The sequence below is a fragment of the Acartia tonsa genome, chromosome 4 (assembly GCF_053477335.1).
Source record: "Acartia tonsa isolate MP-2025a chromosome 4, ASM5347733v1, whole genome shotgun sequence".
Taxonomy (NCBI): domain Eukaryota; kingdom Metazoa; phylum Arthropoda; class Copepoda; order Calanoida; family Acartiidae; genus Acartia; species Acartia tonsa.
This window is the reverse complement of record NC_137263.1, coordinates 31120183-31148102: the sequence shown is the minus strand read 5'-3', so window position 1 is coordinate 31148102 and position 27920 is coordinate 31120183. Positions and strand designations below refer to the sequence as shown.

Here is a 27920-nt window from a genome sequence, read left to right as displayed (position 1 = left end):
TAAAGTAATTATAAATCTTTGGGTACACTTTGTATAATTCATTAGAGCATACAATTTTTTTCTTTATTTGATGAATTTATAAATATTTGAAATTGTAGAATTTGATATGCGCGCCCTGTATATATACGCAACAGGTAGTAAGGATATATATATATACGCCTTAGTGCTTCATAACAGTTTTCAAATATACTTTTTATTATTTTTTCTATCTTTTTTTATTTTAAGTTTAATAAGTATGAATTGCTGATATCTATATTTTTAGTTTAGAAAATAAAAGCCTCCCTGAAAGTCAAAATTAATTTTGTGCCTTAAAACTATACATTTTGACTTCGTAACATACAATTATAGCTTTCAATATCATATTTAAAGTTTGGATATACTTGTATTATAGTTTAGTTGCTATTTGACATATTTGACTTATTACATTTTATTGTATTTGACAGAAAATATTTTTAAAGACTGGTCTTTTTATAGGCACGTAAACCAGTCTGTGACTGAGTGCATATCCTAAAACAAGGCTGCAAGCAATATACACACAAAATAGTTATTATTTGTTAAATTAACACACCCATGCCAATCAAATTTTATACAAAGTTTTTGTGCATAAAATATACTTTAAAGTGAAATTTACTGAAAAATTTGAATTAAAAAAAGTATAAAAAATGTTGTTTCTGGTTTATTGTGAAAATTTTTCATAAAATTAGATTATTAATGTAACTTTTAGAAAAGATAAAACGTCATAAAGCTTTTCTAAGAATCATCCTGATTTGCGTTGATAAACAGTTTTTTGTTGTTGAATTTATTTTTAAATATTTTAATTTAATCAAATTTAAAGCAATAAATCATAAATATATGTTTTACTTATGCGCATTGCTAAAATTTTAACAAAAAAAGTCTTTATTTTACTTGTATCAAGTATATAGGGATTATACTCTATAATTTCAAATGTCTTCTCGTTCGTCCATCTGCAAGAAATGGAATAAGAAAGAAATTAGGTTTTAGTCTGAAGCAAAAGATCTCATTACCTGCTGCACCAATTGTGTTCTATTTCCTTGGAATTCTAACTAACTATTTGTTATCTGAAGTTCGCCAAATTATTTATTAATTTACAAATTTTTTTGCATTACAGAATGTTAGATGATAAAAATTGATAAAAATGAATAAATCTGATGCTCTGTGGCGACAGTGTGGTACCTGGATAAAAAGGTGTTCAATCACGTCATCAATAATTGTCTTAATTCAATGTTGTCATTTATCAACAAATTTTTGTAGTATTGGAATATCGCTAAGTTGATACACCATACTCTATTTCACAATATCTACTGTAAACATTCAAATTGCAGGTCAGTAGATCTTAAATCATAGACGTCCAAGGGGGGGGGGGAAATTGGAGATTACTCCCCCCCCCCCCATTTGAAATTTACCCCTACCCTGGGGGTGCCGTAGGCACCCCAAACCATTAAGGAGGGGGTATTAACCCCCCCAAAATAAAAAATCTCGACTAAAAAAAATTTTGTGCGCTTCGCGCGCATTTTTAATACTAAATATTTAATAATATTTAAATTACCTTCCCCAAAATTTTACCCTGGGGGTAAATTTTTTTTTTGAGGGGGGGGTAAACAAAATTTACCCCTGCCAACAACGAATTACCCCCCCTTAAAAAATTTCCTCCCCTAAAAAAAAAATTTGGACGCCCCTGTCCTAAATATTAAATTGTTGTAGATGGGTATAAGTACCTCTCCCTTAAAAAAGTATTAAGACCCCAGAATAAAGATATTTTTTGGAGGTTAAATCTTGTTTATATTTCTCACATAACCGTCTTCCTTACAATGTATTGGTACTTCTGCTTTGAGGATTTTTATTTATACGGACGTGATTTGACACCATATGATAAGGTTTAACCTGATTCCTGCGAACCATCCAGCCCTGAAAAATAATTCCAAACTCCAAGATTTACTTCAACTTCTAAGGTAAAGTGTTTTTTCTTAAGTTCAAGCTTTATGACAATAGAAATAACATTTCTTTTATAGTTATCCTTTCACAGTAAAGCTATCTAACAATTAGTTTTATCCGTCTTTCCAGCTGATTACCATCAAGAATATGTGAGGCATTTTGTTTACTTGGCTTCTTCAACTATACTTTGTTATTCATTAATAAGATCAAACCATTAGAATTTGAAACCAACTCAAACTTTAAATCACAAAACAAAATTAAAATTTTATTTTTAAAATGTATAAAAATTGATAGGGAACACGTACATATTCTTTTTTTTACACATACGTAGCCTTGCTATATAAATCAGTTTTATAACCATCAAACAATTATTTCAAGCCTAAAAATGCTAGAAACCCCACTTTCATTCCTGTACTAACACAAGACTCAAATTACATAAAAACGTCGCTTTGAAAGTCATCAATCATAAGCATAATATCCCCCCTATTACAAATTTTACATTTATAAATATATGTATGTACATACATTCTATATGTATATCGTTTAAATTTTGTGTCAAAACAAATTGATTTTGGTTATTGTATGTGAATAATCTTCAACTGATTATCAATTATTTCAACTATTCATGGCTTGTCACAGGGATAATGGAATTGGAAATAGTGGGAAATTGTAAAAAAAAATTTTTTGCCAAAAATACGTTGAGTTTAGGATGTTAAGACTATGACTGCTGATATGTAAGATTTCTGACATCACATTAATAGGCTGTATGCAATTGCATATGTTTCGCTTTCTATAAACCGAAAGTACTTCTAACTAGGACTTTTACTTATTATTTTTAAAACTAAAATTGAAAGTGGGGCGTCGATTACCCTTCCCCCCAAAAAAAGTGCCCCTAGAGGCTTCTAGGAGCGTAGCTGCAAGTAACATATAAAATTGTACTAAAATTATATATAACCCTTCCTATATCCTATTAAGTAACTGAAATTTCAAGTCAACAATTACACAAAACAGAACCAAATCGGTCCAACGGTTTCTGCATTTTTTATTATTGGAAAGTAAGGCATATTTGTATACAAATCAAGTTGACATTCTTCTTACTATCATAAAACAAACTTCCTATTCATCCAAATTTAAATAAGAAATAAAATCAAATATATTTATTTGTTAAATTTAAATCCACAACGGTTTATCTAAAGCATATATAGATTTGTTTAACTCGTTGCTTTTCTCAAAGAGCCTAACAAGCACAAAACCCTCCTCCCCCCCATCAAACAGTTGATACAGGGAGGGGGTTTAGATTTTTCTATATGTCTAACCCCAGAGGGACCTAACCCTGTGGTGCTACTTTATACCTAGTATAACCTAACCTAACCAAACCTAGGTCAAATCGCTAATACCTTACTACATTATTTTGAATTTATAACAATGAGGGGGGGTTTAGTGCTCGTTAGACAATTTGGGAGAAAACTATTTTTTACTCTTTCCATGTTTAAGCTTAATTATTATTAGAAATTAAATATTTAAAAATTATACTATATTAAACAAGGATGCTGATATTCATTAATTTTTTCAAAATTTCTTGCTGCAGACGACCTAATCACTTTTAACCCTTTGAGTCGAAAAGACCGACGGACAGACAAAGTGTATTATAGAGCAGTTTTCGTTGCTAAAAAGTTTGGAAGAGAAGGATAATTTTAATAAAATAATCTTGGATTAACTGAGATATAATCTTGACACAATATTATATTTCATATAATTACAATAATCTAACAAAAATTTAAGAAAATTAGGCAAAAATTCAATTTCAAATTTGACATGAATGTTGTTTTTATGATGTTGAAATATGTTAAATGTGATAAATTTGAATTTAAATCGATATTATAAAAAGATTAAACGACAAAAAATTTATTGATTTTTAAAGCAAAGATACTTACCCCCCCCCCCCCCCCCCCGGATCTATTAAGGTGGGAATTGGGGCCCGATCTGTAAGGGTTAATAAGTAGCAAGGTTTTTTTTGTCTGAAGTTTAAGATTTCGATAACTAGAACTGATTGAGTTATCTTTTTTTGGAAACTTCGCTAAGAGCCCAGGATGGTTTAATGCTATTTTTCTGTCCCAATACTTACCCATTGATGCCCAGCCCCTAGATGCTAGGGGATATAATTATACAATAAGTCTATAAAGTGATATACACTGCTATCACAATTTGGAAGATGACTAAACTTTCAGAGCGGAACGGAAAATTGGAAGTAAATTACACTTGTTTTATAATAATCTTATTCGTTGGCTCAAAACTTTGAGTACATTTTATGAATTTTGATTGGCTTGTTTCAAGCCATGAATGTCTAAACTTTTAAACTAATAATTTTCATCTACAGAAGGGGTATGTATACAAAATTTAGATCCCTGCTAAACCTTATATTTTATGTATTTAGGAATGGAGTAGTGTTGTGTCAACTCGCCAACGCCCTGGACCCAAACAGTATTGATCTCACTAAGGTATACAAACAAGAAAAATCATGCAAATTAAAGAGTATTTTAAAGGGTTAGGTGCTTTACCTCAAAGGGCCTATCAAGCACTTAAAACCCCCTCCCCACATTTTAAAAACATCTAGCCTAAGGTAGAATATAAACACATAAAAACCTAAACTTCAAAATAAGGTAGAAATGGGGGATTTTGTGGGAATCCGCCAAAGTGCATTCAACTATTTTTTCTATTTTTTAGGTTATATATTTCCCGCCAGAAGACAACTCTGTGGAGGATTTTGTGTGCAGAAACAATATTTTCCTGTTTGTCAGATCTCTGGTCACTCACTTCCACCTAGACACAGAAATATGCTTCTTTGATCCACCCTGTCTGTATGAATATCAGGATATTGGCAAGGTAAGAACAATGGATATAGAAATAGAATACGTGGATGTTGTGATTTTGGGGAAGCGAGAATTTCTCACAATATCCTTGTTTTTTATATCCAATATAAAAATTAGTTACTAATGACTTCTCCTCTAGCCTCTTGTGGTTTGTAGATGTATGATTTATGCATAATGAGGGTGACAAATGATTACTTATGATAAAGTTGTTGTTTTTATTGATTTCTTGTCGGAGCCTCAGCTTTTCCGATTAAAGCCGCTTTTTTCAGAGGCTCTGAAACTATTGCGGAGCCCTTAAAGAAAGGGTTGCCCTAAGAATATTAATTACAGTGAAGGAATACAAATTGTTACAAAAAAAAACTCTTTATGTAAAGATATAAAAATGTATCCTAATTTTAAATAAAATCTATGTATTCGTATCTAAACCATAAGAAGGAAAGAAAAAGATTGTTTGTCTTATAATATGTAAATTTTGTTTGACTTTTCTGTTTGCTATCCATAATTGAAGTTCACTTTTGTTTAAATAGTAAGTGTACAATGATATACATACAGACGCTTAAAATTAAAATCTAAAATTTGAATTGTCTAATTTGGCAAGAAATGCACAAAAAGTTTTTTTCATGTTAGTTTTTTTTAATATAAAAAAGATACATAGCTAGGTAGAAAAAAGAAAGAAAATCATTTTAGAAATCATTTTTTGTCAGGTTTTTCGAAGTCTATCAGCACTATCCTGGTCCGAGGCCTCCCAAAAGTTTGGTATCCCTGGATTTCCAGCCAAGGCACAGTAAATTATAGAGTATGCTATGTACCTGGAAGATTTAAAATATTATGATATCATTTCCAGTACTGCTTCCAAGCCGATTAATAGCCGCTGCATTAGAATCGGTTCTGAAAAATCATGTATCGTATTGTATTACAGACAATTTTCTAAGATTGATAAGATAAAAAACATAATATTAACTCAATTTTGTTAGCCCGGGCCTTCTGCCCCTAGGGGCCACCAAAACTTGTATTAATCTTGTGATTTCTTATTTAACTATCCGCGGAAAGTTGTCTATAATTTGAGGCGACAAATTTTTTTTTTTTTTTTAAATGAAATTCTCCACAACTTTGCTGTGTTCTAAGGAGCATAAACTTGAGAAAAAGTTAGAAACTGAAGAATCACTTTATTCAGAAGTCAGAAGTCTTTATGATAAGGTAATACTATTAATATTTTACTGGAATCATATAAACCTTTTCACATTTTTAATTAACCAGAGCTCGGCAGGCGCACGTCGTCCGCCTGTAAGCCTCATGGATATCAACCTTTTATAATTTTAAAAATCAGGTGAAAGTCTAAACATGACCCAAATATGACAAACCCTCGTTTTAAAATAAATTTCAAAGCATCAAAACGTGTTTAAATTTGATGCTCAGTCGCGGTTGCTTCAAAGAATTTGTTTGTAATTCGTTTCCGATATATTGAATGATGATAGGCCAGTATACATTTTACCATTAGTAAATTACAATGTATACTGGCCTATCATTGGTCTTTTGTTTTGTATAGCGTATTTTTTTATTAGGCACTATAAGCTGGTTCCTTGTACACTTAAATCCATACATTTAGTTTCAAAACAATGATTCCAAATTGTGGCTGTCGATTTCAATAAATGACATTACGAGCTAGCTATATAATAGTTTCATTATAAAGATTTCATTCGTAATACATAATTTGTAATTGTTTTAAGGTTGGTTCATCCGAAGATCAAATTTACTCTTCCTCCCGGAATTCCGGTGAGGAAAGTCAGGATAAAATATATGATTCAGTTATATCTCCTAAACAAAGGAAAACATGATTTTTTATAAGTACATTTTTAGTTTTGGATTTTTTTAACGTAAAATATAGTACAACTGCTGTTATATCAAATGCGTGTTAATGCTAAATAGAGACTGCCTTTGCAAATAAACAGGCACAAATAATTTATCTTTTTAGTTTGGACTTCCAGGTAAACGTCGTGCAATCATAGATGATTGAATTTACTTTACCATCGGGTATTCGCCAAGAAAAACATTGCTTACCTTAATTTTACATGGTTGTTGGACTGAAAAACAGTGTCATGTAGACTTGCCTGCCTGTACTTACAGATAATGGTTTTACTTACAGTACTATAGCTTTGTCAGAGGCATAGATGAAATAGATATATTCTGTCTTCTTTATTCAATAAAAAGACATTTCCAGAACACTTTAGCAAAACTTATTATACTAAATCTCAAAGCTATCATATACCTGTTTTATTAGGAGTGTCCAGTCCAACCGACAGAATATACAAAAAATCATGTTATATTCTACAGAAAAGTTGGTTCCTTATTTTCCCCTAAAAAGTCAAAGCGAGATCATCCAATTCAAGAAATGATTGATACAGAGAGAACATATTTAGGTTAGTCATTTAACATTTTAAATGAACAACAAACTGTTATACAGTAAAATATAAAAAATAAGAAAATTCAGCATCTTGAAATCACTACGTATTGCGTTGTGATTACAAAGATTTTTAGAAATATGTAAATCCTAGAAAATTACCAATCCCAATTTTATTATATATTAAACTTTACAAACGGACAGACCTAATTATAGAGTATTGGAGAAGTTGGGAAATTGTTCATTATGAATAACAAGAAACCAACAGAAGTCTTTTTATTAATCTTTGCCTTATATGTAATTGTATAAATACAAGTGAAATCCAGCTTTTTTTGGGAGGGGGGGGGGGTAGTTGGCGGTGTGGATTTTTTTTCATGGTTTGGTGGGGGTTCCCCCCATCCCCCTTATATGTTTTTGTTTAGAAAATAGCTTAAAACCACCACAGGAACAGTAGGTATATTCACTGAAGAGTAGAGGCCAATCGGTTCAGCAGTTACTGTGATCTTAAGCTTCAGACAGACTGACAGACATCGTTCTACTTTGTATTATATAGTGTACTCGAGATCTAAATGCAAACTCTATTTAGACAATTTGTTGATGGTTCGTGACTGTTTCCGAGATAGAATAAGCTTGCTGGATGCGGACACCAAGAATGAAATATTCTATGGATTGGATGAAATGATTCATCTTCATTCTTTTCTTCAGCGAGGTCAGTTTGGGCTGACATTTCAATTAACAGGGACTCTAAGAATAGACAATGAACGCTGAATTATGATATACAAAATTATCCCTTCTCTAGATGAAAATTCTTAGTGGAAAAGTTTTGACACTACAAATTTGCACCAACCTATCAAGATCTAATAAAAGTGCCAAAAGTTTTATGCTAATGGTCAAGAGAGAACGTGCTTTTAAAAGTTTGTGTACATATGCATAAGGCCCCTTACCTTTTTGATTTACCTCAAAGTTTATTAGCTATCGAATGACATATTTTTATGACAGGGAAAGTCATGAAGGTTTTTATAGCCCCTATAAAAAGTGACGTCACACTGGCCTACCAATAGTCAGTTATTTTTAAAATTAGTCTTAATTTAAATGAATTTTCATAAATTTAGATTTGAGTGTCTGTGAGAAGGATGTTGGGCGAGTGTTGTTGAAATATTTGAATCAGTTTTCTGTGTATAAAGTATACTGCACCAAACTTAGTTCTAATCAGGCATTTCTTCAAAATCAAGAAAAAAGGTAATATAAAATAAAGTTATTGAAGCTTTCATAGTGCCTATGAAAATTGACGTCATACTGGCCTACCATTTGGTCAATTAAAATGTATACTGGTCTGCCATTGGTAATTTGGTCTGTGTATTGGCCTATCACTGGTCATATGTACTGTATGACGTCATTTTTATTGGCGCTATAAATGGCTTTAATTTTATAAGTAGCGAATCTACTCCAAACAGGTCGTGTCTGTCAATCGTTCTATAAAATGATAGAGTGGCTTGTTTTTTTATTTTCTTATCTTTATTTCCATGTTTAAATTTGATTTCTAATTTTATTAATCATAGAAAATTCACTTTGCGATACTTGATTTTTCAATATGACTAGGAACCGGTTTGAAACCAGCGGAAATAAGTCGGATTCAAAGCAATACTGGAAAAGTTTTTAAAGCGTGTTTTTAACTTTCAGTAACCCGAAGTTGAACGCGGAGCTTGTACGCTGCAGACTAGATGCAAATTCAAGTTTTCCCCTCAGTGCTCATATTGTTATTCCTTTCCAGAGACTTCTCAAGTATCACCTCATGTTAGGTCAGGAAAATTTACTTCTTTTAAATAAATGTGCTTCTAGTAAATAAAGATTTGAGAGTACAGCGCTCGAATAATCTTAAAGTAATTGAGGGGGAAATAGATGATCTGAAACTAATAATCTTTATATTTTCAAGAATAGATTCAAAGGAGAGTAAATCAGCTGTGCATTTTGTGAACAAATGTATATTTGAGTCTTGAAAAATCTGATCATCTACACTACTAAAATATAATATATTAATATTATTATATTTAGAGGGAATATTGAAGCATACAGACTCTGACCATCTACACTACTATAATATAATATATTAATATTATTATATTTAGAGGGAATATTGAAGCATACAGACTCTGACCATCTACACTACTATAATATAATATATTAATATTATTATATTTAGAGGGAATATTGAAGCATACAGGCTCTGACCATCTACACTACTATAATATAATATATTAATATTATTATATTTAGAGGGAATATTGAAGCATACAGACTCGGATCATCCTCACTACTGTAATCTAATCTTAGCCAAAGAGGTATTGTTTGAATTTAGATTTCTAGAAGTTCAGTTACTTAATTACTATAACAGTTAGGGAGTTGAATCCATTTTTATAGAAGCAGAAATATAATCTATGATTATGGTTTGGGCCCTCTAAAACTGTAATCTACCCTTCCACTTTCCCCTCTCTTGGTGAAGATATCTTCAACGCCGATACGATTTTTGAAATGTAAGATTCCACTTTTGCCTCTCTTGGTGAAGATATCTTCAACGCCAATACAATTTTTGAAATATAAGATTCCACTTTCAATAGAGGCGAAACTGGAATCATGGTTTACATTTTTAATATCTATGTTTCTGTAATCTTCCATTACTTTTTTAACATCGACATAATAGAAATGTACCATACTATTTTAAAATTATGTCAATTGTGAAAAAAAGCATAGATTTTATATATAATTTAAACATCGTTGTATATTCTTAATTAAATAAACAAAACATACAAAGAGCGTATATAAAAGATGTTTTGTTTATTTTAAAAAAATACTTTAAAAAGTGTATCAAATGAGTATTCAAAATTATTTTAAGAAAGTCATTTATTAATTAATTCAATTGTATATATTTGTAATTTTTTTGTTCAATTTATTTCATCTTAATATTTCCCTAGTAATCTCTCACTTACTCATTTAAAGTATAAAAAAATTTACCATGAAAACAGACAATGCAGCGTTCAAATAAAACCATTTAGAATCCATTGAGAATGAAATACTAGCTGCTCCTTCTTGGCAGATATTTCATTTTCAAGATTTGAGGTGAAAACACCAAATTCAACGAATATACAAGGCAATTCTACTTTGAATACAGGAAGATAAGATGTGCTGTAAATTGTGCTCAGTATACTTTTAGATACTTTTGTAACAAAAATAAAAACTTATTAATGTGAAATCAATGCAGCAGTTGTGATTTGACTTGAATTTGGTTAACTTGTCTTTGTGTTTTATTTGGTTTCTTTTTGATCTTAAACATTAAGGTATAGAATTCTTAACAATCTAGCTAAGTTATTCGTAGAAATATGTAAAAATTTTGACAGGAAAGAGATAAAATTTGCACTTCTTAAGACAAAGATAGTTTTTTAGAAATCATATGGTTGAAAAATTCCTTTGCTGTATTACTGGAATGATTCATAAATAACAAAAAAAACAAAGGTGTTTATCTGCTAGATTTAAGTTTTAAGTTTATGGATTATAGGACCAGTTTGACCAAATCGATATCCTTTTTCAATTGTGCTAATATATGACTCTACAGGTTATCTGATTCTTGACTGTAGGATAAATATTTCTATAATTTTCTATATATTTCTAATAAACTGCTAAGTAACAAAATGTAATTAATCTGTTTCTATTAAAATTTTTGAATTAAATTCATTAATAAATGGAAGACCAACTATTAAAGGAACCCTGCAAGAAATACCTCTCTTTAATTGCTAAATGCCTGCCATAAGTAGACCCAATACAAAAATTTGATGCCTCCAGCTTCAAAAATAAAAAGTTAAAGAAGTATCAAAATGATTATTTTAGTACAATAAAAATTTTGAAAGTTTTTCATTGCTAATAATAAAATTTTCATTATTAAAATACGTCGTCTGGAAGCAAAATTAATAGCTTATCTTTGTCAATAACTTAGACTGCCAGTAACTGATAACACACAGTGGGATCAAATGACAAATACTTGGACATTAAGAGAAGACTTCAATAAATAGGCTTGTATTTGAAGTAATGGTGTAATTTCTTTTGCTTTAACTCAGAAATAACTTAAATTTTGCCCCTGTTAACTTCTAATTTGCATTTGGTCATTATGTCTAGCTGTTTTGGAGGAGTGAAGCTACCCTATTTTTAAAAAAATCTATAAACCTTCATAATTTAGGTTAGGATAGGAATTTTTTAACAAAATCAACGTCTATATAAATATTTCTTCAATGCAAACAATGTTTGTAAACAAGAATATAGTGGCAGGGGCACCCAGTTCGAGTCCCGGGATTTTTAGGTAGGCCCAGAATAAGTAAAATAGGAGACTTGTAAGGCATGTTTTCAAATATTTTTTTTACAGATATAAACAACAATAACATAATTTTCAAAACACTTTTGATTTTGTGCAATACCTTTATTCTAAGTGTAGTTATGTTCATTTAAAGTTTGTATAAGAATATACACATAATTACTTATATTATTTTCTCTCAGAAAATGCATATTGCTCTTTCTCTCTCACGCATATATAAGGTTTTGCAAGTATTATAAAAAATCCCCCAAATTGAATTTCTGCTGGATCAAAACCAGTTAGAAATACAAATTTTTAAAGAAAACATGAAATATAGCAAATTTAGTCGCTAAAATAAAAGTATTTATAAAACATCTTTTTTAACGACTCCTTTATCCCTTAAATGTCCATTAAAACCGAGGGAACAGCAAAAATAGTTAAAATACACGCCATCAGCGGCAAATAACGGCGAAATGGTTCGCCAGAGGCAAATAATGCAGAAGTAAAGAAAGATCCGCCTCCAAAAGTTTTAAAATATTGCAAAGATGGCTTTGGGCTCTAAAATGACTCCTTCCCCCTCTAACAGGGGAAAGTTTGAAATTAACAAGAACGAAATTATTCAAGTCATAAAATATAAAACGCTTAATTACTCAAAAACGGCTGGGAGGGCGCACATATTGAAAATTGTTTTATACACAATACATGTTGCATAGTAATATTATTATTGCAAAAACCCTGCCCACCTGGCCGTTTTTGGTTAAAATGGAGAAAACTGATTTTTTTGGGTTAAAAATCATTATTAGGTCCTAGGATAGATAAAAGTCGATTTTAAATTTTTTAGATGTCCCGCTTTTGTCAAAAGATCCCACTGTGTAACATTCTTACAATAAAACACCCTTTTTTTATAGTCAATATGTCTTTTAAAAATTTGTTTTAAATTGCGTTTGAAAGCGTAAAATCAAAGTGGGAAAAAATTAAACTAATATAAGTAATACAGATGCTCATCTGTGATTGGTTGTTCAGCAGACTTAGCATGGACTCAGACTTCTGATTGGCTAGAAATCCTAAAGGCTGGCATTCTCTTGCTACATTACTCTCAATACAACGCAAATGAAACTGATTTTTTTATTGATATTGACTAAAAAGATAGGTGTTTTTATTGTAAAAATGTTATCAGTTACTGGCATCCTAAGTTTCTCCCAAAAATAAGCTTATAATTTTCTAGGCAACGTATTTTAATAATGAAAATTTTATTATTAGCAATGAAAAACTTTCAAAATTTTCATTGTACTAAACATATGATTTTAAAATGTCTATAACTTTTTTGTTTTTGAAGCTGGAGGCTTCAAATTTTTTGTATTGGGTCTACTCATGGCAGTCTTTCAGCAGTTAAAGTGGTTTATTTCTTGCATGGTTCCTTTAAGGGTATTTATTTGCCTTTGCTACAAGTAACTTTTTCTTATTTAAAGTTCTCTTCTATATTAAACTACTGTAAAGCTTTCTACTTAAAAACAAAAACAGTGTGGGAATATGAATCTTAATATATGGAGGTATAGATTCTTCTGAGTGTGTTCTACTATACTTCACAAGACTTTAACTGGAATAATTATCCTGAAGCTGGTATGTTTGATGGCAAAAAGCCCCAACCTACAGCATCTATAAGTTCTTGTTCCAGATATGGTTGAATCAAACAGCAACTTTAGATTTATATTAGATCTAAGTAAGTAATTTTTTTTTGGATAGTGTCTAAATACAAAGCAATTTGATTGTTTCAGTTCTTCAGACACCCAGAAATTCATTGAAGATCTCAATCATGTAAACATTGCCACAGCACAGCAAAAGCAAGTCTTGTAGTTAAAGACCCCTTTTCTAACATAGTTTTTTTTTCAAAAGGTTTTCATGGTACAACTTTAAAGTTAAAGCTTTCTTTAATAAACATGAATTTCTAGGAGAAACAGAAATTCATTTGGTAATAAAGCTGAGGTTTAAGTCAATTTGGCCAGCAATCTTTCTTTATTGCTGGTAACTTAGATAATGTATGTAATCATGCAATTTTACTAAAAGCTAGATGAACTTTTGGGTCTGTCAAAAGTTCAAATTTTTTTTCAAGCTAGCTAGGCAAAATCTTCTACATGGATTCTATCTTATACTTTTTCTTCTTTGAAGCTAATGATAAAAATTATTGCTTATTTGACTTCTATACCAAATCATGCTATTTTTTAATAACTTATTTATTAGCATTCAATCAAGATTACTGCTTATTTTGCTAATAAACAAAATCATGCTTCTTTTTTTGGATAAATTACTTACAAAAGATCTAGGTAACCACTGAACCGATTGGATTCTACTCTTTAGGGTATATACATATTAGTCATGTGGTGGTTTTAAGCTATTTTCTTGGGGGGGTGGGACACTCCCAAGAAATATCAGTCAAATCTTAATTTTTTCATAAACTCATCAACAAAATATTTTTTTTTGTAAAATATTATTATGTTGGACAGGAAGGAAGGGAGGGGTGGGAGGGAGGGTAAGTGGAGACATAAGCCTCATTAGTCTAGCATGGCAACCGGTGAACGGAATCACAGTTCTGCACCACAAGCCTCAGGCGACTGACGATAAAATGTCCATTCAGCTTATTTATGGCGTGGAAGGAGCGAGAGAGAACTAAAAACTAAACTAACCTAAAATAGTTTTTTGAAATTTTGAAAATTTGAGTACCCACCCAACAACGAACACCTCTGGCCACAGCACTCAAAAATTAAACCTTTTCCGCCTCACCCTTTTCTTCCCCTTTACACTAAATCCCCCCCTTCTATTACCATTGCCTCTGTATGTCTGGACGGGGCAAGGGAGGATAGGTTGAAGGAAAGTCTAGTTCACCAAGACTTTGCCTTAGATTGAATTCAGACTCTGTTGGGGGGTGGGGGGGGTTGGGGGGGTGGGTACCCAAATTTTCAAAATTGATAAAAAAATTCCTAAGAGGATAATGCCGTTTCCTTTTAAATGCACAGATACCAAAAAATCATCAGAAAAAATCCTTATTTTTACTTTTATCCCAGCAATAATAATTAGCCCAATAAGTAAAATAAAATCATGCATGGTATATTTATCTTTACTTAGACAAAGATTATTTTAAATGTGCATTTATTTCAAACCAATGAAAATTCAAACTGAAGTACAAAATAGAATCCAGAAATTTTGCCTGTCTATTTTGGCTTTCATTGTAGGTTGATTGAATTTATGTAAAGGTAATTCCTATCTCGGTATTCTTTAAAACTGTAAATAATGGTAAAGGATGATGAAATATTAATAATCCTTGCCAAACCATTTCATTTTTATGTAAAAAGGTATGATAACCAATCTGCCATTGTCCTATCACTCTCAGATAAAGTTTAACTTTGGCCTATGTTATATGTTACTAGTGGCTTCGCCCCTAGCCTCTAGGGGCTTCGCCCCATGAGGTAATGGAAAGCCAACCCTCCTATAAGAATTTTTTAGAGTTATATTTTCAAAAAAGTTATTCTTTGCCACATAACTCTTTGGTAAAATGAAACCCAGGTTGTGCGCTGTATGCACAAAAATTTCAATTCGTAAAAATTAAACCCAGGTTGTTCACCGTATACACAAAAATTGAAAACTCTCCTCTGTAAATTTTATTTAATACCTATATGTGCGACAACTCTTAAAAGATGTCAATGTTTAAAAATTACAAAAGGCTCAATAATTTTTTTTAGGGAGGGGGGGGGGTCATGGGGGCTTCGCCCCATGGTGCAGTGGGGTTCCCCCAACCCAATTACTGGTTTTTGTTTATAAAAAAAAAAAAAATTGGAAATGGGGATTTTTTTTATTTTTAGAAGGTTGGAGTGTCCCACCCCCCTAGAAAATAGCTTAAAACCACCGGAGGACCCGTAGGTAGAAAAGTAGAGCCCAATCTGTTCAGCAGTTACTAAGATTTTTTAAATAATGTAAATAAATTTTTTTGTGGGAGGGGTAGTTTTTTAGTTTTTCGAGGGATTGGGGGTGTCCCACCCCCAGGAAAATAGCTAAAAACCATCACATGACCAGAAGGTATAAACCCTGAAAAGTAGTGCCCAATCGGTTCAGCGATTACTGAGATCTTAAGCTTCAGATGGACAGACAGACATCAAGCTACTTTGTATTATAGACTAGCGGCTTTTTTACCTAAAGTTTCAATGGAGAATTTTAATAATTTGTTTACATTTTTTTTGTTTTCTGTATGTTTTCTGTATGTTTTCTGTATTTTATAACATTTTCTAACTCTTTACAACTTTTTATATTTATTTATATTGATTTATATTTTTTAAACCTTCAAATTTTTCCTCTTTTTTAATGTTTTTAAAAAAAAATTTGTTATTAGCCTTTTTAGGGCTTTGCCCCTACAGGAGAAGTAAGGTTTCTCAATCTTTTTAATTTGATAAAACAAAGTTTAAAAGAAGAAAAGAAATTTAAAAAGAAAAAGAAATAAATATAAAAAGTATAAAAAAGCATAAAAAAATATAAAAAAAATATAAGAATATATAAAAACATAAATTTTTTTTTTTTAAATTCTTTTCTTTTGGGGGAAATTTTCATTTTTGGGGGGGTTGGGGATGTCCCACCTCCCAAGAAAATAGCTTAAAACTACCACAGGACTAATAGGTATATACCCTGAAGAGTAGAATCCAATCTGTTCAGTGGTTACCAAGATCTTAAGCTTCAGACGGACGGATGGACAGACGGACGGACAGACGGATGGACGGACAGACAGACATCAAGCTACTATGTATTATAGATAACACATACTTAAGACTTTAAACTTAATGTAATGAAAAGCTTTCACTTAAGCAAAGCTAACAAATAAAATTATGAAACATATCAGGTATCTAAAGAGATAAGACAATGGCCGATACATTAATGCACATCCATAATGATGACGCACTAAATAACCCCTTCTGTAGATTAAAATTAGTGGTTCAAACGTTTATAAACACAATTTAATCAACCAATCAAAATTCAGTAAAAATGCCCAAAGCCAACATATAAGAAAACCTTATTGTAAAACTGTGTGTACTATTGTAATAAGCAGTCAATTGTCTCCTCCCTCTCTGGATACAAATACTAACTGAGAAAGAATAAAATGCGATGGTTCTCTACAATTCACTTTTCTGCCTGTCCATCATTCTGGCCATGATTTTTTATGATTTTCCAGTATGGCTACGAAACCAATTAATATCCGCTGGATCAGACCCGCCTAATCCATACTTGAAACCATTTTTCTACAAATAGTAAAGTAAAAAGTTGTAATATGAACACCAGTTTTGTTAGACTGGGCCTTCGCCCCTTTGGGTCTAACAAAACTGGAAAACAGATGCAATAAACAACTAATCTTGGCTGTGTAGTTTTGACAATGCCAGTTTTCATCAACCAATTAAGATTAAATAAAAGTAAACAAATTTATAAATCCAACAAATGTTTATAAAACTTTGGGTACTACAGTAATTTAAACCCTCCCTTATTTTGCTGAGAGTGAACATATTAAAAGACATAGTTATAGAAACCTGCAAACCATAAGAGGGATTTTTTTAGACATACAGACTTCTACCAACCCTTTTTGTAGAAAACGTCACTTAGAAGCAATAACATTTTGTATGTATCTTATCAATTTATATTGTTACTAGCGGCTTCGCCCCTAGCCTCTAGGAGCTTTGCCCCAAGAGGTTTAATCAAACCAATTTTTCGTATTTTAGATTTAAAAGAAAAGTTTTTAAAAAAATTTTTGGGGGGGGGGAAATTTTTATTTTGGGGGGGGGGGTTGTCGACCCCACTATTTAAATTTTAGTTTTAAAAAGAAAAAATTTTTTTTTTTTTTGGGGGGGTGGATTTTCATTTTTGGGGGGGTTTGGGGTGTCCCACCCCCCAAGAAAATAGCTTAAAACCATCACAGGACCAGTAGGTATGATCCCTGAAAAGTAGAGCCCAATCGGTTCTGAGATCTTAAGCTTCAGACGGACAGACGGACAGACAGACATCGTTCTACTTTGTATTATAGATAACTCTTAATATAAAAAGCTTCGTCAAATGTTTTAAATGGACATTAAAGACTTTCTGATAACGATTACAGGGTGCTACTGTCCTTCTCATTATGTCTTCTCATGTTATGATAGACAGAATTTATTTAATTTTTCGTCCATTTTTCCCTCCCTGTAGACAACTTTAATTGTACCCAGGGAGGTAGGGAACATTGGACTAAAATTACCTTCTTAGCTGGTCCAAAACCTCTAGGTACTTTAATTCAAGTTTAGTGGTAATTTTTTTTAAAAATCCGCGAAAAATTCACAAAAACCACATGAAGGAGGGGTCAGAGGTGAATTGTACATAAAAGCAAAGTTGCTTAAAATTTGAAATTAAAAAATTTGTCTTTTCTTGATAAAACTGTAAAATGAAGTTTAGTAGTATTTTATTTAAAATAAAACTTTGGGAACTAGCAGAGAGGTGGACAATGGACTGTTTATTACAAGTTTTACGATAACGTTTTCTTATTGGTTGGCTTAACAACTTTGGGGACTTTTATTGGATTTTGAATGGTTATGTTATTAAGTACTAGCGGCTTCGCCTCTAGCCTCTAGGGGCTTTGCCCCATGAGGTAATTTAAAAAAAATATAAAAAAAAATTCTTATGCTGCGCCCATAATTTATGGGCATCACCAGAATTTTTTTTTTTTGGGGGGGGGAATTTTTTGGGGGGGTTGGAGTTGTCCCACCTCCCAAGAAAACAGCTTAAAACCACAACAGGACCAATAGGTATATACCCTGAAGAGTAGAATATGATGGGTTCAGTTGTTACCGAGATCTTAAGGGACAGATGGATGGACGGACAGACAAACAGGCAGACATCGTTCTACTTTGTATTATAGTAGTGGTTAAACCAACCAATCAAAATTCAGTAAAAGTCCCCAAAGTTGTTAAGCCAACGAATAAGAAAATTTATGTTTTGAGATTTCTAATATAAATTTTACTTTAAGATAAACATTTTCTGAAAAAATTGTTCTAGCTTCAAAAATAAGGAAATTACATCCATTTAACATTTTAATTAACCTTAAAAAATAAAGTTGTTAAATGAAAGGGTGATTTAAGCGAAAAACGACTTTGTCCCACTTAAACTCGAAAAATTATTATTTAACAGGGAACATGCACAATTTTTTTTGCCATCTAACTCTAATAGGAGCCGAGATGATATGTAAGGGGGGGGGGGGGGGGAGCGTTGAACAATTAAGGTCCGGAAATGGGCCTGATAGTTAAGTGTTAGCAACCTTTATTTTTAGGTCCTTTTTTTCTTAAAAACTTCAAACTAATAAAAATATAAAAAATAACTAACTAATATGTACCATTTCTACTATGTCGATTTAAATATATGATATGTTATCTTGAATGTATCATTCCAGTTTTGTCTCTATTGAAAGTAGAATGATACATTACTATTATGTCGATATAAATAAGGAAATCAATGTTTATGAATACGCTGATATGTAAACTTGAATGTATGATTTCAGTTTCGCCCCTATTGAAAGTGGAATCTTATATTTCAAAAATCGTATCAGGGTTGAAGATATCTTCACCAAGAGAGGGGAAAGTGGAAGGGTAGATTACAGTTTTAGAGGGTCCAAATCATAATCATAGATTATAGTTCTGCTTCTATAAAAATGGATTCAACTCCCTAACTGTATAATAATTTCTAAACTTTCTTCCAAAAAAAAAATATTTATCTGTATTGGCAGTCAAAACAGATATTTGTTTTGGTGGTATTTAAAAGTATAATGTGCTTCACAATTTTGGCCAAAATTTTTAACTTTTAAGGAATTGAAGAAAATGAAAAATCAATATTATCAATCAACTAAATTACTCATAATGCACCAACATTATTTACTTTTAATTAGCTCATTCTAATTAAACCAATTCTTCCCAAAATTTTCAAATCAAAAAAAAGAATAAAACACATCGGTGAATTTTATGTAATTTAATCGCTTGATAAACCATGTTTTACAATTCTTTCGAGTTCTTAAAAGTTTCACATCATCATTTTGATTTGGTGTCTTAAAAAAACTGCCTTCAGTCATTTGAAGCATAAAATTCACAGTTGCTTTTCCGAAATATATGCTTGTTGGGGAAAATGTACTCATAGGATAATTAAATTGCGATAATTATGAAAAAGTAAAGTAATTCTACATTAGTTTTAAATTCTTGGTAGACTTTTGAACACTACAGAATATTTATTAATCCATCAAGATTTGCGAAAAGTCCCAAATTTTTTAAGCCATTGATTAAGAGATTGTGTTTATTTAACTTTAGCTACCAGTATAACTTACAGTCCAATGTCCTCTTCCTCCCTGGGTGTCATTTCTATTTGTTCTAGGCTTTCATAGAATTGAACAAGGAAATTAATGATCTCAAAGGACAGATGGAGAAAGATGAAAAACTAATACAAGCGGTAAGTAAGAAAATTATTTCTTTTTTGTTTTTTAACCATTTTAAAGTTTATGTAGAGTTTAAATGACAGAATTAAACATTTAATTTTTCAAATACATGTAGTTTTTTCACAGTCTGTAAGTATGAAAAACATCCCTACAATCACAACATTTAATTTTTGTATTTTTTTTTGGGGGGGGGGGGATATAGCTCAATTGCTCAATATAGAACATCCCTTTGGATTTACGAGATCATAGCGGTATAAAGAAAGATTACAGAAATAACAACATTATAAAAAATAATGTTATACATCGTAAACTGTTTGTAGGATCTGCAAGCCTTGACCATTCTGGAGAAGGTTGAGAAGTCAATCAGGTGCATGCATCTTCCTGCAAGCTCCAGGTTAAAAGAATATGGTAAGATGGTCCGGGCTGGCAACCTTGCTACTCATGGTCACCAGGTAAAATATTTTTAAAAATAGCCCATTTCTAATTTTTTTTGTATGATATTCTGCAATTCTTCTTGGGAGGGTGGTGGTATCCTTCACAGGACCTATGATTAGCTCTACTATTTAAAGGAGAACCATATCAGCGGTTAGCGAAAATCTTCGGTACAGTAAGACATCCATACGCACAAAGATCCTGTTACTTTATTATACGGATAACACAAATGTGACTTTAATCTATCAAATGAATAAATGGTTTATTAAACTATACATAATAAATTAATTTTAAAATGTTTCTAGGGAACTGCTGATTATGCCTTTCTCCTCCACACAATCATAATATTTGCAACCAAACCTAAGATTTTACAGCACAGGTATATTTCTTGTAGTGAAGCTACTCTATACATAGACGTCCAGGAAGGGGGGTAATGGGGCGATTACCCCTCCATTTAAAATTTACCCCTACCCTAGGGATGCCATAGGCATCCCCAACCATTTAGGAGGGGGTATTTACCCCCCCAAACAAATTCGGAGGGTAAATACCCCCCCCCCCAAATTAAATTATCTCTAATAAAAAAAATTTTGTGCGCTTCGCGCGCATTTTTAATACTAAATATTTAATTAAATTTAAATTACCTCCACCAAAAAATTTTACCCCGGGTGTAAATTTTTTTTTGGGGGGGGGGGTATTTTAAATTTACCCCTGCCAACAGATTTCAGGGGGGGTAATTACCCCCCCCCCCCAAGCATAGAGATCATGCCAGTCACGACCATATAGTCAAAATAACCATTGAAATTACAAATCGATAATGGATATAGATTACTTGGATATTGTGAAAGATCCTCGAATGCCCTGGTAAAATGTTTCTCCCATCTGGCTAATATAATGACTTTACTCCATTCCCTCCCATAAACTAAACCATGGAGGAACGTATTGATCAATATCTGGGGACTATATTAGCAACCTAAATTGACGACTAAAAATACCTGTACCAAAATCCACGTATTCTATATCCATTATATTGATATAATTATTTTTACAGAGTATAGTAGTTGAAAACTTTTTAAAGCGTTAATTGTAAATCATTTTTTTTAGGTTCAGATTTAAATTTGCTCTGAAGTTAAAAGATTACAACATAGAACACACTGGAGATTGTATTAAGTAAGTACAGTTTCATAAGCTTTAAATAATTATAAGTTTTAACAAAGAATATTAAATTAAAACTAGGACAATAAAAGTTAATGGCAACGAATCATTGATACGGGATAGCTCTCATATTACAAATTATCTAAAGTAGGTTCCAAGAAACTAACTTCCCAAATAATGCATACAACCAACCCTTCTGATTGCACGACCCTTATCTGGTAGTCTAATTGTGCATTACAATGCTTTACACCTGTTTTGGACCAAGGCATTTTTCTACTCTAAATGTTAATGTCGCACAACTTACATATGAGCACTAGCGGATTACCTTCAAACGTGGTTCGTAATTTAGATAGGTTGGTTCCTTAAACTTTGAAATATAAATAAGTTTTTGCGAGCCCCGCGCGAACAGTGGTTAGATCCTACCGCAATTAGATTAGGCCTCTTGCGGCTGGGCTAGGGGCTTAGTTTCAGCTAATAAGTACACTGGTACAGTCCTGTATGGGTGAAATTCAAAATAAAATACAGGTATAAAAAATATGTAATTTAATTGTTATTATTTTGTTCAGACTGACAAACACCTTGAATGTGTTCTCCTCCTTAATATTGACTACAAAGCGTCCTTCAGAATTAAGGTAATAATAGTTAATTATCGCATCGTATTATAGACTGCTTTTCGCGGATATTAAAATGAGAAATTATAAGATTTAAACCAGTATTAACAAAGGACAGGACTACCAAAACTGTTATTGCTTTTATGATTGTTAGTTTAATATTCGTGTAAAATTTTCTGTAAAACGATGCTATATGCTATAAGATGGATCCTTGAAAATATTATGGATGAAAATAATTTTCATATCAAAATAAAATATGCATGATGTAATTTATACTGTTTTGTTTTTAAATTCAAGGGATCTAAAGGGCCGATAAATTGATGTACAACCCTAATAATAATACACAAAATTCCATGTAAATCTATACATCTGTAGATTACAATTAGCGGTTAAAACCTTTGGACACTTAACTTAATGAATTAACCAATTAAAACTCAATTTAAGTCCCCAATTTTTTTATGCCAACGAATAAGAAAACATTTTTATAAAACTTTGGGGAATTGTGTAAAAGACAAGCCAATGCACCCTTCCTCCCTTTTAAAATAGGTAGAATGATTTTATCATGCTGTGTTTTATGAAATTGCTAATAATGAGAATCATAACAAAATGAATATTTAGAATGTGGGAGCATGACCTGGTGGAATGTAAATCCCTGATAGCCCCAGTGAACCCCCGGGGACACAGCCTGGTCTTAACCAACCTGCCTGGCAAGACATGTGCTCATTGTTATAACAAAATTGTTGGCGCCCTTGGACAAGGCTACGAGTAGGAGTTTTTCAACACGTAAAGCGTGTTCTATAAAGCTTAGCTAAGTTTGCACTAAAAATCTACCCGTACACATCTTCTAAGTACTTAAAAAAATAATACCTCATTTTTTTATGAGAAAACCATTAGATCTTAAGAGGTAAGACATAGGACAATAAATTGATTTACATTATACATCCCCAATGAAGATAAACTACATTACTCTTAATGCAGTTTGAAATTATTGGTAAAAAAAGTAATATTGGACAACAATTAAACTCTATTATAAGTACCCAAAGTTTTTGAGCCAGCGAATAAGATAACGTGCTTTCAAAACTTTGGGCGCTATTGTAATTTACAGTCAAAACATAATTTTTTAAAACTTGCACTGTTGATGTTGACATGAAATTTGAAAGGTTAATGTCGAGTCCACCTAATACAATTTTTAAAAATGTTTATAACTGACAAATTATTGACATGTCATGTCTTCATTTGAGTCTACTATGTGACATTAAACGGTCATGGCAAACTTCTAACAGGGTACTAAATAAATCATTGATCTTATTAATCTTATATACATCTTTAGATGTAACACGTGTGATGCCGCAATCCACCTCAGCTGTCTGCCCGACATCTCCTGGTGCCATATGGCCAACAACGACGACTTTTCATTCCGAAGATTTGGAAGCATGATGCTGCCCATACAATTACAAGGCACAACATATTTTAAACAACAATTATCTTAAATCATATTTTAAATCCTAAACAGAGACGTACAAAATCTAATCTTGGCCAGGGGCTACATCTCTCTGATACACCCCCATTAAACAGCCAACAGCCTGCCGAAGATAAATTTGTGCGCTTAGCGCATTAATTTCCCTATGTAGGCTTGTTGGACTTTTGAGTATGGTAATTATGCAGGGAGATGTATCCAAACCCATGGCAATAAGATAGTACCTCTATTGCTATCTGTAATACATCCCCTAAAGATTTTACCTTCTCCCAATATTTTGACGTGTCAAAACCCTTGCAAGACTTTAAAAAGTAAATAAAAATTATAATGAATTACTTGCGATAAAAATGTTCAATCAATTTAAAATTTTTCACTTCAAAAAAATGTGGTGTGTTTGAAGGAGATAGAGGGTCCATGGGATCTACCCTGTCGCTGGCTTGTGTGAATATTGATAATAAAGATACTGTCAGGGAGCTCAGACAAGAATGGAGTAGAGAAAGGGTAAGATTCATTCATTGACTCAAATATTATCGACATGCCATTATCTAATTAATAAATCAGTATATATAAATGACTTCATTGCATAGGGAGGGGAAATATACCATATTTTAAAAAAATTGGGGGTGCCTACGGCATTGTTTTTAATCATCTTCAAAACCAAATTTGTTTCTATGAAAAGCCTAAAACTGGACATCCCATGATTAGGCCAATCCAAAAAAATCTTTTTGGCTATCTTAATCATTGGGGTCCCCTTAGTATTACCTTATTTAAAGGATTATGTAGAACTTATATTGCCTTACTTTCCAGGCTATTGAAAAGCTACACTGTAATTATACCTAACCGTCCTTATTTTACAGGAGAACATACCCCTGGAGGCACAGCCATGGTTTGCTGGCAACCTAACCTCCAGCACTGCCACAACTCGCCTCAACTCCCTCCCCCTGGCAACATTCCTAGTGAGACAGCGGGGCGAGACGGACAACCAATATGCCCTGGCCATCAACACTGGGGCAGGTGTCAAGCATATCAAGATTGAGTATGAGAAGGATGCTATGGCGGGGACTGGATTATTTTTCTTTACAGATACACATAAATTTTCTTCACTTATAAATCTTATAGATTATTATAGGGAACATGATTTGGGAGAAGTATTTAATTATACTCATATGAAGGGTATGAAGCTGAATAGTCCTTATAAAAACGTGTAAAAAAGAATCTATCCATATTACAAAGTCCTAGGATGTATGCCTGTTTGTAACAAAGATATTTCTTGTAAGAATTTATTTCTACCGCTAATATGTTTAGGTTGATCCAAAATATGCAACATTTTTCATTTTAACTATCGGGTACGCCCACAGAGGACTATTTAACCCACCACTTTCATTTTTTTTTAAAGGAAAGAAAATTATTTTTGTGGTTGGATTTTTTTCCAGGGGTGATTTTTCATGGGAAAGTTGAGGTAACCTCCACAAAATTCCTTACCCTGGACCTGTAAGCATCTACAATGTAAAGGAGAACCATACTAGTCCAGTGGTTAGCGAGATCTTAAGCTACAGACAGACAACATCATGTATCTTTTAATTAAGGGTGTATAGTTTTAATTTCACATTCCATGAAAATGATAAAAATTACAAGTATTCTTATTTTTGCTTTTGTCAGATTATTTTTAAAAGCGAAACTTTTCTATAATTAGGGTCGGTCCGTCCGTCCGTCCGTCCGTCCGAGATAGTTAGCTTTTATTCGTTAATTTAGGCATGTTAGAATTGTCCTATCGATTTCAAACTTTGTATGGTGATTCCTAAAGTAGTAAGGTACGATTTAGAAAGCGCAGCAACTCTATAATCGTTACCAGAATGTCCGTACGTCCATTTTAAACATGTTGATTTTTTTACTTTTTTAATAAAAAATTTTTATGTGTTAAAATTATCCGATTGATCTGATTTTTTGATTAATGATTCCTATACAATAAGCTTCAATATTATGAGCGAAGCATCTCTATAATCAAGTATTAAAAATGTCAGTATGTCCTTAAACAGAATTCTGTATTTAAGAAGTTTTGCAACAAATTTGCGTATAATTTTGTCAAACCTTATATTTTCATGTTTTGTATATTCAGTTCTGAAACTCAACAAAAGTTAATGTTCGTCTGACATGTCGTTTAAGAGCTTCGCTTTTATGGATGTTGTCATCCTTGTTGTATTGTAAATATTGCTTATCTAGTCTTTTTATACTACATAATAAAGTGATAAATTATTAGGGTAGGCTAAAATGTCAAATTATTGTATTAGAGGAGAAAATATACACAGCATTTTGATATAATTTTACAATGCTTTATTATTATTGTATTATTTGTTATGCTACAATTCATTTTTTTAAATATTAATTTAGTCAAATATGTTGTTATAGTCAAATTTCATATTTATGTTACTTGCCATAATTTTTTTAATATTAAATGTTAAACAATCAGAGTTTAAAATAAAGATGAAAGCATCTAATAACGTTTTGTGTTATTTTATTTTTAAGAAAAAAAAACATCTGCAACCTACAAGCTCTTAAAGAAACAAGGATGACAACATCCATAAGTAGCGAAGCACAAAAAATCGTCGATGGTAATACGTACAGGTAGATTTAAAGGTTTTTACTAAAATCAAGAATAGATTTATTGGATAAAATAAACATGAAACCTTGTTTTATTTTGCATGATGACCATGGTCAAAGTAAATTATATTAAAGATGCTCATAACAATGGGAAAAATTAGTTTGATACTGATATCCCATAAAAGTTTGAAAATTGCATCAAAATAAACAAAGATATGGGAAAATATGTAAAACATATAAAAATAGCCAAAAACCTGATAAAAGGCAGTCTGGCCGTCATGGTTGTTTTATTAAAACGACAAAAAATTTAATTTTTAAATCCTTAACTTAAAAAATTTGAAAAATCGGACCATATACACTGAAGATATGGAAAAAAGTGTTAAATATATAAAAATTTAAAATAGCCTAAAACCTGCCAAAAAGGCAGTCTGGCCGTCATGGTTATTTTGTTTAAAAGACGGGAAATTTAATTTTGATATCTATAACAGAAAAAATTTGAAAATCGGACTATAAACACTAAAGACATGGAGAAAAATGTTAAATATATAAAAAAACAGCCTAAAACCTGCTAAAAAGGCAGTCTGGCCGTCATGATTGTTTTCTTCAAAAGACGAGAAATTTAATTTTGATATCTATCTATAACTGAAAAAATTTTGAAAATCGGACCATAAACACTGAAGATAAGGAGAAAAATGTGAAAAATATAAAAATAGCCTAAAAACTGCTAAAAAGGCAGTCTGGCCTTCATGGTTGTTCCTTTAAACGACGGGAAATTTAATTTTGATATCTGTAACTGAAAAAATTTTGAAAATCGGACCATAAACACTGAAGATATGGAGAAAAATGTGAAAAATATAAAAATAGCCTAAAACCTGCTAAAAGGGCAGTCTGGCCTTCATGGTTGTTACTTTAAACGACGGGAAATTTAATTTTGATATCTTTAACTGAAAAAATTTTGAAAATCGGACCATAAACACTGAAGATATGGAGAAAAATGTGAAAAATATAAAAATAGCCTAAAACCTGCTAAAAATCGGTCCGAACGCCAATGATGTTTTATAGTCAATTGTGCTCCTTAATGATGGGAATGTTGTCAAAAAATATCAGCATTCTATCTTTTATAGGAGCTGAGTAAATCCCATTTCCCCCATAGCGTTACGGACTGACAAAGTGAATTATAGAGTAGCTTCGCTACTAAAAATAAGGTTTCGTGATTTCAGCTGTTTTGGGAACAATGATAAATAGTTAATTTGATTTCTTTTAAAATCTAATCTGAAAACTGTTTGCTCGTTAGAGTAAAATACTAGCTGGGAAAAGGATTAAATAGCTATATGTCCCCATCCCAAAGACCTTGTGCCGACTCTCAGTTGGGTCTTTGAAAATCAACAAATAGTGTCGGGAGTATTAACACAGCCAAGTAGCAGAAAACAATTTGCTATCAGACGAAAAAGGTCATTGAAAAAATTATGCAAGTAGTGTACATATATAATATGTATATATATCTATACTATAGATCTGTTGTTTGCTCGGTAGGCACTTGGAGGGAAAGCATCAAATTTTGTTCCGACATTGTTTCAGTTGTCCTCTCCAATCAAAGATTGTGAATTTTCAATTTGTCCTCTC

General features: G+C 31.9%; 1 protein-coding gene across 1 annotated transcript; it reads left to right on the top strand.

Moving 5' to 3' along the window:
• Positions 1 to 1097: 1097 nt before the first annotated feature.
• LOC145316772 (protein vav-like) lies at positions 1098 to 26144 on the top strand. The gene is made up of 21 exons (XM_080157499.1): positions 1098 to 1206; positions 1896 to 1970; positions 4388 to 4451; positions 4678 to 4836; positions 5528 to 5602; positions 5949 to 6020; positions 6551 to 6648; positions 7155 to 7240; positions 7808 to 7930; positions 8334 to 8460; positions 8902 to 9020; positions 9496 to 9560; positions 19967 to 20041; positions 20348 to 20479; positions 20765 to 20838; positions 21561 to 21626; positions 22178 to 22243; positions 22841 to 22987; positions 23553 to 23680; positions 24100 to 24200; positions 24557 to 26144. Exons 1-21 carry the CDS (start codon positions 1157 to 1159, stop codon positions 24905 to 24907), a joined length of 2253 nt encoding a protein of 750 aa, XP_080013625.1. The 5' UTR covers positions 1098 to 1156; the 3' UTR covers positions 24908 to 26144.
• Positions 26145 to 27920: the final 1776 nt, after the last annotated feature.